Below are 17,801 nucleotides of genomic sequence, written 5' to 3'. Positions count from 1 at the left end.
GGCCTAGACTTCTGCTTGTTTTATTTGAATGAAAGATGGTTGATCAAAAAAAAAAAAAAAGTTTAGTCTGTTGTTTCTTATAAACATCTAATCAATAATATACATGAAAACAACAACTAATTATGTATTCAATCTCATGTACTTTTTAGATATTCTTTTCTAGGTAACAAAATCTCAACTATATTTTATTTCGGTTTCAAATGGAATAGTAAGATTCAGTCAATCCAAAAAAAAACATAGCTAGTTAGTAAAGGAACCACAAAATTTGTAGTAAAGACAGATAAGATCAAAACGAAAACATAAATAAAAGAGTGCTATCATTGTATTGACACCAATAAAATTGGAATAGATCTATTAGTTATCAAATTATGCATTCAAGTTCATGTAAATTTTAGATATTATCTTCCAAGGTAATAGAATCTCAACTTGATTTGATTTCAATTTCATATGGAATAGTAAGATTCTTTTTTTTTTGGTCAAAGGGAATAGTAAGATTCAGTCAATCCAAAAAAAAAAAACATACCTAGTTAGTAAGAAAAGCATCAAATTTGTAATCTTTTTGATACCAAAAAAATTGGAATAGGTTGATCAGTTATCAAATTATGCATTCAAGTCTTCTAGTTACCGGTAAAACTGGAGTAGTAGATCTCAGATATATGTGCATATATATATAACTTAAAGCAGCATATACTCCAAAAAAGCAATCAATAAAGAAGAAGAAAAAAAAAACTCATATCTTTTCTTTAGACACGTATATTTTTTGCATACAAAAGTTTTCATCATGCACTACTCTCATAAAAAGCTGTTCTTGTTTTTCCTGTCGTGCATTGTGCTAATTTTCAACTACAACAGTAGTGGCTTCGTAACCGCAACAAGTCAACTTGGCTTGAACTACGGTCTCCTCGGCGATAATCTCCCGCCCCCCTCTGATGTCATCAACCTTTTCAAGTCCATAGGCATTACTAAAATCCGAATCTTCGACCCGAACACTGAGGTTCTTAACGCCTTACGCGGCCACAAAGATATTGGAGTCACGGTAGGTGTTAAGGACCAAGACTTGGCTGCTCTTGCTGCCGGCGAAGAAGCTGTTAATAGCTGGTTCGCAACAAACATTGAGCCTTACTTAGCCGACGTCAACATCACTTTCATTACAGTCGGCAATGAAGTCATCCCTGGACCGATGGGTCCACAGGTGCTTCCCGCTGTGCAGTCTCTCACCAACCTTGTCAAGTCCAAGAGTCTTCCTATCACTGTCACCACTGTTGTGGCTATGTCCAACCTCGGACAGTCGTATCCACCTTCCACGGGAATGTTCACGGCTCAGGCGCGTGAACAACTCACCCCGGTGCTTAACTTTTTGTCTCAAACAAGTACGCCAATCTTCGTCAACATCTACCCGTACTTGGCTTACGCATCGGACCCGGTGAACATTCATCTCGACTATGCCATTTCCAAAAGCGAGGCCGTCGTGGTCCAGGATGGACCACTGGGCTATTCAAACTTGTTTGATGCAATGTTCGATACGTTCGCGTGGGCAATGGAGAAGGAAGGCGTGAAAGATTTACCAATGGTGGTGTCTGAGACAGGATGGCCGTCAGCCGGGAACGGGGACTTAACCACGCCTGACATCGCGGCGACCTACAACGGAAATTTCCTTCAGCATGTAGTAAGCGGCAAGGGGACACCTAAGAGGCCTAACAGTGCTATCCAAGGGTTTATATTCGCAACGTTCAATGAAAACCAGAAGCCCGCCGGGACTGAACAAAACTTTGGATTATACAATCCTGTTGATATGAAACCCATCTATAAGCTATTTTGAGTGTGAGTTTCTTTTAAGACTTTCACAAACTTATGAATACATACAAATTACAATAGTGATCTTAGTTGTTTGTTGTTATTCAAACTAGGAAACAAACCCGCACATTCGTGCGAGTATATGGATTCTTTAATAAAAATTAAATTATTTTAACAATATTAATAATATGTATATACCTATTATTTATAATTATTCACTTATTTAACTTTTTATTTTATTGTATTTTACATTTATTTACTTTTTTATCATACACAAAATTTGGGATATATATATGTACATATTATGTGATAAAATAAAATGTCAAATAAGCTGAAAATTTCTCAATTTTTTTTCCAGAAATGTTATTGTAAAATAAGCGAAAGAATAAAAGATGAAATCTCCATCTCTGTCGCTCTTTCTCAAGCGTTTCTTCATTTTTTCATTTTTGAAACATTTTTTCTCAAATGGAGGGTCTAGAATCTACAAAAAGACGTATCCTTAGGAAATTAAAAATGAAGTGTGAAAGAGTGTGTTGTTCAGAAAATATGATATTTTTTTATTGTAAAAATCTATACAAAAAGTAAATTAAAAAGGAAAAATGGTGAGGAGAAGTATGAAGAAACCATATATAATTTTTTTAATATATTATTAAAAGATTCAATGGTTAATCTTTTGAGAATATACAACATTTCTATTAGGATGTAAGTTGTATGTAGTAAAATTAACCCAAATTGGTTGTTAAATTTAGAGAAAAATAAATAAACATTTTTATTAGGAATATCAGGTTGAGACAATGGCAAAGACCGGCCGAGACAAAAAGCTCCTGTTCAGTATTAGGAATATCAATCTCTTTGGTTAGCCTTTGTGGATTCCTTAGGCCGCATGACTGCTATTTTGGCATGGTGTAACTTTTTATTCTGTTATACATAATTGGTAGTTTTAACACATGCAACAATCAGAAACAAAATTTCCTTAACCAATAGATGGTAGTAGCGAACATATCCTTGACTTACTGAACAATTTCAAAATTGTCCTCGCCAAAGATTCAATGCAGAGTATGCTTTCATCTACGATAAATATAGATCTCTTGTTTTAGGCTTCGATCCCCACTTTCATCTATAATAAAATTTATTCCCACCTTCTATCTTAGAGTATCTCCAGTAAAATATTCTAACAGTGTTCTATTTTTTACTCTATAATAGAGTAAAAAATAAATTACTACATAAATAAAGTAATTCATTATTTTTTGTTCATCATTCTATTTTGACTTTAAAATATAGTACCATTGAAAGAGAATTAAAAACTATTATAGAATTATTCTATTTAGAAAAAAAAACAAAATAGAGTAATACATTGAAAATGGTCTTATACTATCATAATACATGTTCTTAACAAAATTGTTCACTTTCAATAATTCGAACATTTATCAGAATGACAAGACAATTGGTCTAATGTCGTATGTAATTCACCAAAAAATTGTATGTGAGCCTCCAAAATTTTATTATGATCGTTTAAACGTTTTTCCTTTTTCTCCTTTTCTTTCTTTTTTCTTTATTTCATTGTTTCTTAATGTTTTTTTTTTCTCAATGTTCACAACACCTTAAAGACAAAAACACATGTTGTATCAGTTAACCATACAAAATTGACATCATTGTACACCAAAAAATTAAATACAATGAATGATCATCAAATGTTGCAATGGTTAATATATTTTTAAAAATGATACTTGTATTTTTCAATAGATTTAAAATATTTTGAAAATTTTGTTACTCTCAATTTATTAAGATATAATGTAATGAATTTATATCAATAATTTTCTGGGAGCATTTTGAAATTTGAATCTTGGAAAAAAGGTTGTATAAAATACACAGAGTTTGAAAATATTAGTTTCAGAAGATGCAACCTTTTAAGTAAAAAATCAGTTATATAAAAAGGCATAATCTATAGGAAATACACACTTTTCAATAACATTAGTGAAATAAGTTATAATAAAGAGACACATTTGTAAGAAAATCATTTGTTGGGATTCTATGATTGTGTTTGACCATTCATAATTCATAAGCATATGATCCTCCTTAATAATAGGTACCATATAAAATGAAGAGTTATTACATTTGTAGTTTACTAATTTCTAACATCATAAATGTTTAATTTCCCTAGAAATTTACCGATGAAATTTTCCACTTTTTTCGAGTACAAACTTCCCCACTTGAGTGATTGATGCGGTCAGATCAGAAACTGAACTAGTAGAGGTCAATCCAAAGCCTTACTCAACCAGCCAAGGCGCCAACCAGGACATACGTGCACTAAAAATGTAATATCTTACAAACCAGGAGGGTTTAAATGACGAAGCTAATTTTTATGGATTCTACACACAAGAAGGAGTTCAGAAAAATTGGAATAGGCCCAAACTATTCACGGAGCAAGAAGTTATGAATTTTACAAGTCAGAGGTTTCTCAGCCCGTCCATCTGCGAGTACGCGACTTTAGAAGAGGATTCAAACCCAAAGAAGAAGCGGCCTGTACCAAAACCGATCATAGGAGTCAAGAGGAGTGTATCAGATTTCCATAAAGCCCAATTTCTCGAGAAATGGTCAAGGAAATTGGAAGATATGATCAATTTCCCAAAACCGGCCAAACCAGTTCTACACTTGCCTTATTTGGACGATCCGGGTTTCACATCAAACCAACCTCAAGAATGGCAACCAGGCGACCTTCTAAGTCATTCAGAGGCACTCCAATACATCCTAGGAAGCACCATGCCACACTGGATCAGGCGGATCCCAATCAAACCAAAAGATCAAGCCGGTTTACTCAAATTGGCCAAACCGATATTATTTATGGAAAGTCTTCAACCAACTCCACTTGGTTCGACCCAGACTTATTCATGGAAGCCACGAGACCATCTCAACCATCCAGAAGACATCCAAGAAGCCCTCACCTGCACCAGAACCCAGGAGATCAGGCGGATCTCTCTTCCCATCAACCTTCCATATTTGGCAGCATGTACACTAAATACTTTGAAGGAGTTTCTACAATTATTTATTCAAGACCAACAGCCATATTCTTCATCTAGACAACTCAGAGACATATCAGGAAGACTTCTTGACCGTGGCTACATCCAGAAGCTGTCCAGATACAAGATCATCCAAGATTCCCTTTTGAAGGCACAAATCAAGCTAATGGCTAGTTCTCATGGAGCCATCAAAGCCTTCTCAGCCAAGACTTTTATTTCGATTTATTTGTTTCCTTTAGTTAATTTTAGACTGTTAGAAAGTGTCTTAGTCGAGCCTATATAAGCTCAAGTCCTTAATCTTTGTAAATCACCCCATCTTTGAAATTAATATGAATTATTCAGTTTTTCTAGTTTTGTCAAAACTATTATTCTAAGTCTTTTGAGTGTGTGTGAAGCAGCTCCAGAGCATCTTGACTTATCAAGCCTCCTTTCCATAGAGTCTTGTGGCGTCCTCAACCCACCATCCTTCCATTCCATTTCGTTTGCCAAGCTTGAGAGTGATACACATCCAGCAAGGAAAGCACCATCTCAATCCACTTCAATCATCAACTGATTAGGCTGAGAGTGTCACACGACCAACAGCCTAATTCCATCCTATCTGTCTTTATTTATCTTGTTTTATCATATTATAAATCATATCTCATTTGTTTTTGCATTTGTTTTCAGGATCATAACTTGCATTCCATCATATCGCCCATCCGATCATATTTTTGGTCGATCCATCAAGGTTCCATCAACCATTTTGTCATCCCTGATTTCCAGCATGCAAAATTTGGTATCAGAGCTCAAGCTCCTGAATCAGGTCACTCTATCCTTGCATCATTCATATTTGTTTGCATTTGTTTTAATTTAATTTTTTTTTTTTTTGCATTGTTATTGTTCTTATGAAAAAAAAATTAAAGAAGAAGAAGTTGTCTAGTTTGATCCACGAAATTCTTTTGAAATACTTGTCTAGTTGTTTCATTCATTCCCCCCAGCTCCACTTGCCATATTTAGATTTTGTGCATTCATTAAAAAAAAAAATTTGCATTTCCATATTTGTTTCTTGCATTGAAAAGTTAAAAAAAAAGGCATAGCATTTTACTAATTTCGTGCATACCATATTTGTTTCATAAGTTTGTTATTTGCATTCAAAAAAAAATCATTCATATTGCTTGCATTTGTTTTTCCATCTTATAAACCGAAAACCCATAAAAACAGTTTCTTTGTTTCAAGTTTTGTTTCAAGTTTTGTTTCTTCATTTTTATGTTCTTGCCGTTCATAATTCTTATAAACCACGAAAAGGAAAAGAAAAAGTTTTGTTTGATTCAATAAAATTCGAAAATCCCAAAAGAAAGTGTTTGTTTCCTTTTTTTTTTTGTTTCCATAATCAAAAACTGTCAAAGAAAAAAAATCTGCATTTAAGTTGTTTCAATTTTCTTTGTGCATTGCATATCAAGTCAAAAAAAAAAAACATCCTAGTTATTTTGTTAGACCATATTTGTTTCTTCATTTCGTGCTTGCATCAAAAAGAAAAAAATATATTTAAAACCATAGTTTATATCATTTGCATATTGTTGGTTTAATTGTTTCATCTAAAGAAACAAATTCAAAAAAAAAAATTCATTGCTAGTTTTCTTTTCATATTTTCTTTCTATTTGTGTTTCTTATCATATCATATAGTTTCATTTTGAGTTTACATTCAAAAAACCAAAAGAAAAATCATTTATTCCATAGTTAGTTCATATCGGTTCACATTTGCATAATTCTCGGTTTAGTGTAAATTGCATCATTGCATTTATCTTATTTTGGTTCTACCAAAACTTTCCATACTTTCACTTGATCTTTGAGATTGTTTTCAGGAAGCAATGGAAGAGAAGGGACACGGCTAAAACCTAGAGGCCACACTGAGCCAGCATTTTGCAGCTCTACAAAAGCTCAAAAATCAGATTGCTCGGTTGGAGAAGAGAAACAAGGCACAAGGCCAACGTCCACATGAAGGAGAAAGGAGATTTGGAGATGTACCAGGGGCTGTATATGTCGAGCCCAAGCCACCAGATCCTTCAAGGATCAATCAAACTCCAACTTCTAAAACCCACAACCATCATGTTGTTAATTCTCGGTTTGAGTATAACTCTTTTGCTGATAAAATTGAACTCTTTAAATTTTCAGGAAAAAGAGGTTATCTTAGATGGGAAAGGAACCTTTATGAGTGGTTTCACTTCAACAACATCCAAAGAAAAGAGAGGCTAGCTTATGCTATTGATCAACTTAGAGAAGAAGCTTTTAAATGGTGGGTCCAAGAAGAAGATGATAGACGGTTTTACAAGAAGCCAACTATCAAAAAATGGAGAGCTCTTAAAGAAGTCATGAGATATGAGTTTGCACCAGATTTTAAAAGTTCTGAAATCCAGGAACTATATCCAAGGAGATATCCAACTCATGGTTCCAAAGAAGCAAGGAAAATTGTGGCACAAGAAGGTCAAATAGTCTTGCCTCAACAAGACTACTTTCAGCCAAACAAGGGGCACACCATTGTCCACTGCTTAGACCAGAAGAGTGACATCCCAGAGGCCATGAATATGAGTAAAAGTGTCGGCCAAAACACTTTGATCAGGTCCAAAGAAAAACCAGAGCAAGCTATTGTCCAAGTAAAGACTAAGGTAAGTCCTAAACTTGATAAATCTTTTCATAAATCGTCAACCACTTCTGTGATGCACTTGTCTTTGTCCAAGAGTGTTATTACAGGTCTAAAGGATCCTAGATACATAAAAGAAGACGCGCCAGGCACAAGCCTTCCCATGGGCCAGAAGGAAGCTCAAAGCACAAAGCAATCAAAGTTGCTTAATAAAACAAAACCAGTGATCAAAGTATCAAACCAAGGTAAGTGTCTAACACCACCTTTAGATACTGGTTTAAACGTTTATATTATTGGTACAGGGATACCAGATGAGAGCCATATGCTTACTGAAGTTCCAAGGGCCGAACCAGTACATGAGCTCAATCAAAATCCACATCACAAGTGGAAACCGAAATCTGAACAATCTTTTGTTCAAGTGCCTGAGGTAACTTTCACTCTAGATCATCATGATATTATTAATTCCATGACAAGATTAATGCACTTGTCTTGTCCAAGGAAAAGTGAAATCAGTACAGGAAACCTAGGTGAGAACCATCAAAATAAAGTACAAGAGATCACTCCGGCCACAGTTAACTTTATGGTTAATTGTTCTATGTTTTCTTCCGTTTATAAATCCCTCTACTTTGGTATAATACATTTGTCTTTGCCAATATGTTTTGATCCAGGGATAAGTCAAGAAGAACATAAAAACCGAGCTGAGCTATTACAAAAAGGTGGTCATACCAACCAAGGTAAAAAGTTGCAATAAAGGCAACCATCTAACCAAATCTGTCCAAAGAAGAATATCATTATTCACCATGCTAAAGCATCCAAGGTAAATTCGACAATAATAGATTATGTTCATGAAACTCCAGTATCAGATATAATTCACTTGGTCTTTGTCCAGAATGTTGAAAATATTTCAGGTTGCAAAGAAGAAAGCTTCAAAGAAATCCCACCAGATAATCTTTTGCTACTAGGAGGATCAACCCCAGAGATGGTCAGAGCCAAGCCTACTAGGAGTATGGAGGATCATCCCTTGAATAAGAGAAGCAATGCCAAAGTCCATAGCAGAGGCGTGATCCTATCCTAATTGCTGAAAGAAGAGCCATCTGGTGCACAATCCAACCCCAAACCGAAACAATATCATGGTAAGACCTTAGAATCTCAAAAGAGTATGAAAGCTTACTTGCTCTATCTTGGTGCAGGTTATCCAGTTTCGAGGTCGAAACTTTGTCAAGGGGGAGGGTATGATGCGGCCATCAGATCAGAAACTGAACTAGAGGTCAACCCAAAGCCCTACTCAAGCAGCCAAAGCGCCAACCAGGACATATGTGCACTAAAAATGTCATATCTTACAAACCAGGAGGGTTTAAATGACGAGGCTAATTTTTATGGATTATACACTCAAGACAGAGTTCAGGCCAATTGGATTAGGCCCAAACTATTTACAGAGAAAGACGTTATGAATTTTACAATTCAGAGGTTTCTCAGCCCGTCCATCTGCGAGTACGCGACTTAAGAAGAGGATTCAAGCCCAAAGAAGAAGCGTCCTGTACCAAAACAGATCATAGGAGTCAAGAGGAGTGTATCAGATTTCCAGAAAGCCCAATATCTCTAGAAATGGTCAAGGAAATTGGAAGATATGATCAATTTCCCAAAACCGGTCAAACCAGTTCTACACTTGCTTTATTTGGACGATCTGGGTTTCACATCAAACTAACCTCAAAAATGGCAACCAGGCGACCTTCTAACGGTCTGACTGGTGACCATCCGGAAAACAAGAGGAACGAATAGAAAATGAACGTACAAGAATAAAATAGCAGGAATGAAAAGGAATGGTTGTTCCTTATCAAATTTAACAAAGAATAATTTTGTTCTTTAATTCTCTACAAAAAAAGGAATGAAAGGGAATAAGAGGGAATTATTATTCCTTGTGAATGGTAATTTTTTTTTTGGAACGTTAGGGAATGCATTATTCCTCGCCGTTCCCTGGTCACCATTCATACTGTCATTCAGAGGCACTCCACAAAATCCTAGGAAGTACCATGCCACACTGGATCAGGCGGATCCCAATCAAACCAAAAGATCAAGCCGGTTTACTCAAATTGGCCAAACCGATATTATTTATGGAAAGTCTTCAACCAACTCCACTTGGTTCGACCCAGACTTATTCATGGAAGCCAGGAGACCATCTCAAACATCCAGAAGACATCCAAGAAGCCCTCAGCTGCACCAGAACCCAGGAGATCAGGCGGATCTCTCTTCCCATCAACCTTCCATATTTGGCAGCATCTACACTAAATGCTTTGAAGGAGTTTCTACAATTATTTATTCAAGACCAACGGCCATATTCTTCATCTAGACAACTCAGAGACATATCAGGAAGACTTCTTGACCGTGGCTACATCCAGAAGCTGTCCAGATACAAGATCATCCAAGATTCCCTTTTGAAGGCACAAATCAAGCTAATGGCTAGTTCTCATGGAGCCATCAAAGCCTTCTAAGCCAAGACTTTTATTTCGATTTATTTGTTTCCTTTAGTCAATTTTAGACTGTTAGAAAGTGTCTTAGTCGAGCCTATATAAGCTCAAGTCCTTAGTCTTTGTAAATCACCCCATCTTTGAAATTAATATGAATTATTCAGTTTTTCTAGTTTTGTCAAAACTATTGTTCTAAGTCTTTTGAGTGTGTGTGAAGCAGCTCCAGAGCATCTTGACTTATCAAACCTCCTTTCCATAGAGTCTTGTGGCGTCCTCAATCCACCATCCTTCCATTCCATTTCGTTTGCCAAGCTTGAGAGTGATACACATCCAGCAAGCAAAGCGCCATCTCAATCCACTTCAATCATCAACTGATTAGGCTGAGAGTGTCACACAGACCAGCAGCCTAATTCCATCTTATCTATCTTTATTTATCTTGTTTTAACATATAAGAAATCATATCTCATTTGTTTTTGCATTTGTTTTCAGGATCATAACTTGCATTCCATCATATCGCCCATCCGATCATATTTTTGGTCGATCCATCATGCTTCCATCAACCATTTTGCCATCCCTGATTTCCAGCCTGCAACAGTGATGCACTTGAGGATGTTGTTGAGGCTATGATAGATCATAATAATTGTTTCTGGTCCTCCTAATCAAATCCCTCTTTTACCAATTCTCAGCGATCTAGATAATTTACAAATTATACATACAAGTTTGAAAAGAGAGATGGGACTATACTATAATTTGCAATCACAAACAAACACAAATTCAAAAAAAGAAGCGTTATTTTAGATTCTCAGATCAGTTCTTTTGCGAGGTGTCAATTATAATGTACAAAACATAATTTATGAGTTATAACAAATGTATATGACAAAAAAAAACACAATGAGTTCTGAGTAGAAAAACATTGCAACTGTATTCGGAAAATTTCGCAACAAAATTGAATATATTTTTTAACTACCCATAGTTCAAAGTTTGTATGAGAAAGTATCATTTTCAAAGACGAAAGATGTCAGCATCTATAAATAATCTGAGAAAAAAAATGAAGCGATTTGCTGATTGTTCGTTGGCTAACAAAGAAGATGCAGTTATTCACTCATTCTCCTGCCACGCATTCCTAAGCATTCAAAAGAGTTAAATCTCTTGAAATATAACAATCACTGAATTGATTTCTTTTCCTATTAATATGTTAACTCAAGAAATCATCAATATTATTAAAACATGATCATTCATATTATTTGCCCTCTTATTACTCTGGCATATTAGATGTTACGCCACTGCTTTTTCAAATGGTGGTTTACCCTTTATTAAGGATATAACAGTAATTTTCTCTGTAGACCTATTTCTTAGAGCATGTTTATTGGTAAACCCCACTCAAAGGCTCTTAATGATTTTTTTTAGTATTTAAGTGAAGTTAAGCTACTTTGTTAAGAGATCCTTAATGTTAGTGGTTTATTGGTAGTATCTTAATTAGAGATTCTTAAAAATAAAAAATTATTAAACATAATTTTATTTTTAAAAAAACAAAGTTAAGCATATTATTTGAAACATAAATTTTAAAATAAAAACATTAAAGCATAAAAACATAAAACAAAAATTACTTAAAAACGATAATAATTTGAAAGAGACATCGAAGCTCAGTTGTTGTCTTGATCATGTCCAAATTTACGCCATATATGTTCAACCAAATCACCTTTCAGTTGTTGATGTGCTTGTCTATCACGAATTCTGGTTCGAACACCCATCTGATTGGCGATATTTGTTGGGATATCTGTCGAATATGTGAGATCGACATGTGAACTTCCGCTGCCTTCTCTTTGTTGGAAATCCGAAACATCATATTGAGTGTATTCATCTCGTTCGTCTTCTACTATCATATTATGGAGTATGATACACGCTCTCATAATCTTTCCAATCTTGACTTTATCCCAAGAAAGTGCCGGATTTTTAACAATGGCAAATCGAGCTTGTAAGACTCCGAAAGCACGCTCGACATCTTTTCTGGCAGCTTCTTGACGTTGAGCAAATAAAACTGCTTTCGGCCCTTGTGGAATTGGAATAGATTGGATAAAAGTTGCCCATTTCGGATAAATACCATCGGTGAGATAGTAAGCCAAATTATACTCGTTTCCGTTGACGGAGAAATTCACTTGCGGAGCTCGACCATTTATTATGTCATCAAAAACAGGTGAGCGATCAAGAACATTAATATCATTTAAGGTACCTGGAGGTCCAAAAAACGCATGCCATATCCAGAGATCATATGAAGCAACCGCCTCTAAAACAATTGTGGGTTTGCCTGAGCCACGAGAATATTGCCCTTTCCAAGCGGTGGGACAATTCTTCCACTCCCAATGCATACAATCGATGCTTCCTATCATTCCGGTATATCCACGAAGCTCTCCAATATGAAGAAGACGTTGAAGATCATCTGGTGTTGGTCTTCTTAGGTACTCATCGCCGAACAAATTTGTTATTGCTTCCACAAAATTTTCCACACATAACCGAGTAGTGGTTGAACCGAGCCTGAGGTATTCGTCGACCGCATCAAGCGCAGAACCATATGCCAACACACGAATAGCTGCTGTACACTTTTGAAGTGTAGAGAGACCAAGCCTTCTGATACAGTCCTTCTTTTGACAAAAGAATGTAACTTCATTGGAGAGACGATCAACAATACTCATGAACAATGGCTTGTTCATTCTAAATCGTCGTCGGAATAGATTTTCAGGATATGTTGGAGTGTCACTGAAATAATCATTCCACAACCGGATATGGCCTTCTTCACGATTGCGTTCGATAAAAACTCGTTTTTTTCTTGTCTTCCTTTCAGCTTCTTGATCTCCATTCACATTACACAAATTTTCAAAAGCTTTATCGAAATATTCATCAAAAGCTTCGTCAAAAGCTTCATCAAGTGATCGGTCGAAATTGTGATGTGAAGAAGATGCCATGAGAGGTTTATTTGGTGAGAAGAGTGATTGTTTAGTGATTGGTTAATGATAAGCGAATGGTGATAAACGAGAATGATAAGCGAAGAGAATGGTGAGAAGGATGTGAGACGAGAATGATAAAGAGAAGAATGATTGTTTAGTGATTGGTTAATGGTAAAGAGAAGAATGATAAACGAGAATGATGAGGGGAAAGATATGAGAGAGTTGAATGTGAGAAAGTTTAGTGATTGTTTCTGATATATAAAGAGAAGTATTGTATCTGAAATTTATAAAAAGTACATACATGACACACATATATAACTTGACACAAGAAGACATACATGACAAGGGTACAACAACAAGAGCCAAAAATGCTCTGATAATCAAAACTCGTGACACAAGAAGACAGCAACAACATAAATAACGTGACACAAGAAGACAGCAACACAAGAGTACCAACTATGCCCTTATTTTCGTGACACAAGAAGTCAGCACACACGGACTCCCAATGCTCCATGCTGTGAACACACACCTGCATTTTAGAACAGAACATTTGATCAACACCACTAGCCATAACCGAGAAACATTTTAGCCATAACCGAGAAACATTTTAGCAACAAGAACATGTAACAACAAGAAGTTTAAACAACTACATTTTAGCCATAACTGACACATAACATTTTACAACAACAAGAACAAAGAACAACATAGCAACAACAACATAACAAGAACAAGACCAAGGGAAATTTAAACAACTACGCTTAGAGCTAAACTAATTAGACAACAAATCATTAATTAGCTTATTCTTGAGGGCTTCTTCAGACTCCCCCAACGGTTCTTTTTTGGCAATAAGATTGTCAAGTAGACTCATCTTAGACAACCGTTCTTTGATGACCAAATCCTGTTGTTTTATAGACCACATTGTCTGAAAATCATTAAGCCCTTTCTCCTTTACCACCGGCTTCTTCCCACTAGCCTTTGCAGCCTTAACCCCCTGAGGACGGGTGGATTCAGTTGCTCGAGAGGTTTATGAATCTGCACCGTCCTCACATTTTCTTTTTTTGAGATTCCCTCGGTCTTGGCAGTGGATTGCTCACACCACTTCTGGTCGTTCCGGAGCTCTTTCCAAGCGTGGTCAAGTGTAAATTTCTTGTTGTGGTTGTTGTAGAATATCTGATGAGCCAATTTGAGAATATCATTCTCATTTTGCCCACTGCTTTTCTCTCTAGTAGCCGCCTCATATGATCCACAAAACTTGCAGACGAGGTCGTTCATCTTGTGCCAACGCTGCTTGCAGTGGGCTGCCTCTCTCTGTTCGCAGCCAGCAACTTGAGGACTTGCCGCGAAGTAGGCCGCAACTCGTGTCCAAAATGCTCCTGATTTTTGCTCGTTGCCCACTACAGGATCTTTGCTCGTGTTTAACCACGAGCTGATGAGGAGAACATCATCCGTAGGCGTCCATTTCCTCCTTTCTCTACGCTGGGCAGGAGTAGGGCCAAAGTTTGAAGATTGTTCAACACAATCTTCAAAGTTACCGAAGGAAATGGTTTGTTGACTGTTAAGTAAGTCAACAAACTTTGAAGTATGCGTGGATGGAGAAGAATCCATACTGAAGCACGCTGAAGGGAGAAAGAAACAAAAGAACAGAAGCGAGAAGAACAGAAGTGAGAAGAACAGAAATGAAAAGAAGTGACAAGAACACGGTTTGAATAAGAGGAGAAGGGAAGATTTTTAAAGACGCAAACCTTGGATGAAAGCATTGATCACACGAGTTGACATATATCTACACCATTCATTTGTATCTAACAATTGATTTCTATCTAACCATAAAAATCTATTTATTACAACTCTAATCTAACACTAACCACTTGAACAGAGAATTTATTACCAAACCTATAACAACAGACCAAAGAGATAGCATTTATTAAATACAACAGACCAAAGAGAAAGCTTTTACCTTGATGAACAATCGTTTAGCTTTCTTTCCTGTGGTCAGAGTGGAGGATTCTTCAGTCATGTGGTCTTCATTACGCTCCAGTCTACATAGAGACAATAAAAACCCAACCATAAACCACAACATAAGGCACAAGACAATGCTATAACCAATTAAAGATAGCAAAGACATATTTTTGATCAAATTCAACAGAGGAAGTTATGGCTTTTACCTTGATGAACAATCGGAACCATCAGTCTCCAGTTTCTTCATCGTCCCTTAACCTTCATCTTGCCTCTTGATCATTCAATCCAAAGACACAAAGACATGAAAGATCAAAACAAATTAAAGTTCTTTACATAGAGATTCATGTTAAGACACAATCTAAGACATCATTAATCGATATATTTAACCATAATTTACAAGACTTTGCTTTAACCAATTAAAGACACCTAAGACATGATTTTTATCAAATTCAACCGAGGAAATTGATGGCTTTTACCTTGATGCACAACTGGAACCATCAGTGTCGAGTTTCTTCATCGTCCCTTAACCCCTTCATCACGCCTCTTGATATATCAATCTAAAGACAGGAAGACATAAAATATCAAAACAAATTAACATTCAAACATAGATATTCAAATTAAGACACGATATGAGACATGCATAATCGAAATCTTCAAACATATATACATATCAACGAAGCTTTACCTTTCGATTCGGCGGAGCAGTCGATTGAGATTCACCGTTTGGTCTTCGCCTCAGAGAACCACCAAGATAGAGAGGTCCCCGGCTTCCTGGGTGGAGGAAAGCACCGGAAAGAGACCCGCCGTCTTCCTTCGTCCACGAGAGTCACCGACAGAAACTTCACCGCCGATACGATGAGAGATCGTCTTCTCGCCTCGGAGAGAATCGAGACGGAGAGAAAGAGAAACAGACGCGACAAATGAGACGGGACCAAGGTCTCCACCTATCCTCTGCCAAACTGAGGCGTGACACGTGCCCCTAAGGGACCGTGTCTTATTGTTCTTAATTAAGAGACGCGTTTTCTGCTTTTCATTTTTGGTTTAATTCTTTTAATTACATTTAATGTAAGATATGCTGTTAAGATACAGCAATAAACATGCTCTTATGATTCAACGTTAAAACGTATAACCGTTTGCATAAAGTAGAAAAGAGATTCACGTTTCTCTTACTGTTGGTGTTTCTTATGCAACCCACTTGATTGATGGGCCCATTAATAATTTTTTATACCGACACTAAATTTACTTTTTACAAAATCATTAACTTATTCACCTCTAACCTCTTTTGATTCCTTATTACTACCATTAGAAATCAATTCAGCCAATATTACTAAAGTTTTTATAAATATAAAAAATTAAACCAAAATTTTTCAAAATCTTAGTTAATTATCATAAACTTAAATTTAAAATAAATAAAAAGTACAAATGCATAATAGGTTATTAATAACAAAAATAAATTTATACTATCACATCAATAAAAATATTAAAAAATATAATACAATTTTCTTCAAAGTCAAAAGTTCACAATTTTATTTAATTTTGTGTAATATATGAGAAATTTAATCAATTTTTAAGAATTTGTTATCATATTTTTTTTTGGATATTTATAGAATCAAGCGATATTGAATCATGGGTTAATAGCGGATTTTATAGGTTTTATTAAATTTTATCATATTTTCAATTAATGGATTTTTATTAAATTTGAAGTTGATATACATGGATTGTCAGATTTACCGGCTCGACAACAAGTCCATGTTAGATATGAAAACACGTTTTAAAAGTAAAAAAAAATTAAATTATTTTTTTAATAAAAATTTATAGTTCCATGTAACTTTTATCAAAATGATCAAAAACATAATGATTTATGTTTCAATTCTATCAAAATGATCAAACACACGCTTTTCAAAGCGCGAATCAAAATCTAGTGAATAATTAAATCTTTCAAAAAAAAATGAATAACCAATTTGAACTAATTAATCAGTTATTTTGGTACATCTACAATCTACGCATTTCACGTTGGTCAAGATCTATTTTTTATTTTATTTTTTGAACTAATTAATCACTTCTCTATTGTAACTAATTCTAAAGGTGAAAGAAAAGTAGGACTGTGTAGAATAAGAAGCTTAGCACCCCGGTTTAAGTTTAGTTTTTTTTTTTAACTTGCTTGAATATATTTCGCTGGTAGTCTTATATAACACCAAGTTTATTTCGATGTGGTTTTAGATGAAAAAATAGAATGCATATCCATCTCGAAAAAGAAAGAACTCTGTTGTTATTGAAATGATTTTTTTTTGGAAAAAAGAACAAATGTTGTTTGCATAACTAATAAAAAATTTTGTGACACAGCTACCATTCTTCCACCGTAGAGAACATCTGACTGAGTGAAATCTGCAAAGAACATAAATTCTATCAAAGAACGCAAGATTTTGTATGTTCTTTTAAAATAACACATAAAAATTCTTAAACTGTCTAAGACATCAAAACTATAAAAAAAAATACCTTAAAGGTCGTTGAAAACTTCTTTGAAAACTACATTCATAGTTTTTTTCTGAGGTTTGCATGAAACTGTCAAAGACATTTTTGGAGGATTTTCTTAGAATGAAACGATGTTGAAACTATGGGGAAGATGTATATATAGCTAGTTAGTAAAGGGTAGAAACAATCGCATATTACGTGCTAAGATTTTGTTTGTTGATATATTTTTGTATTAAATAGTGAATATACTCTACGATTTTATTTCAATTTTGATCCGTTTGCTAGTTGTTTACGTGATCTGCAAGATTTGGAAGAAAAAAAGATCTTGTGGTAGTTTAATGATATCGAATTGGTTGATAGTTGCTTAAATATAGGAATATATTATGGAAGGTAATTATTTATAGGTTAATAATGAAGTTTTGTCGTGATTTGCAAGATTAGAAATCAAAAAATATATTTTGTGGTAGTTTAGTGATATCTTTGTTGACTTAAATATATGAATATATTTTATAAGGTAAATTGTTTTGGAGAATAATAA

The 17,801-nt window shown here is 35.1% G+C and overlaps 2 protein-coding genes across 2 annotated transcripts; one reads left to right on the top strand and one right to left on the bottom strand.

Moving 5' to 3' along the window:
• The first annotated feature begins 493 nt into the window (after positions 1-493).
• Positions 494-2,002, top strand: LOC106444077 (probable glucan endo-1,3-beta-glucosidase BG4). The gene has a single exon (XM_048767417.1). The coding sequence runs from the start codon at positions 782-784 to the stop codon at positions 1,817-1,819; it is 1,038 nt and encodes a 345-aa protein (XP_048623374.1). The 5' UTR covers positions 494-781; the 3' UTR covers positions 1,820-2,002.
• A 9,519-nt stretch (positions 2,003-11,521) lies between these two features.
• LOC106448607 lies at positions 11,522-16,147 on the bottom strand. Its single transcript, XM_048767416.1, has 5 exons — positions 15,477-16,147; positions 15,268-15,348; positions 14,998-15,062; positions 14,790-14,871; positions 11,522-13,364 (listed from the first exon to the last, which is right to left on the bottom strand). The coding sequence occupies exon 5, from the start codon at positions 12,851-12,853 to the stop codon at positions 11,537-11,539; it is 1,317 nt and encodes a 438-aa protein (XP_048623373.1). The 5' UTR covers positions 12,854-13,364; positions 14,790-14,871; positions 14,998-15,062; positions 15,268-15,348; positions 15,477-16,147; the 3' UTR covers positions 11,522-11,536.
• Between the last annotated feature and the right edge of the window lie 1,654 nt (positions 16,148-17,801).

Source organism: Brassica napus, chromosome C9, assembly GCF_020379485.1.
Source record: "Brassica napus cultivar Da-Ae chromosome C9, Da-Ae, whole genome shotgun sequence".
In the NCBI taxonomy this organism is placed as follows: Eukaryota; Viridiplantae; Streptophyta; class Magnoliopsida; order Brassicales; family Brassicaceae; genus Brassica; species Brassica napus.
This window is presented reverse-complemented; position numbering and strand designations above follow the sequence as displayed.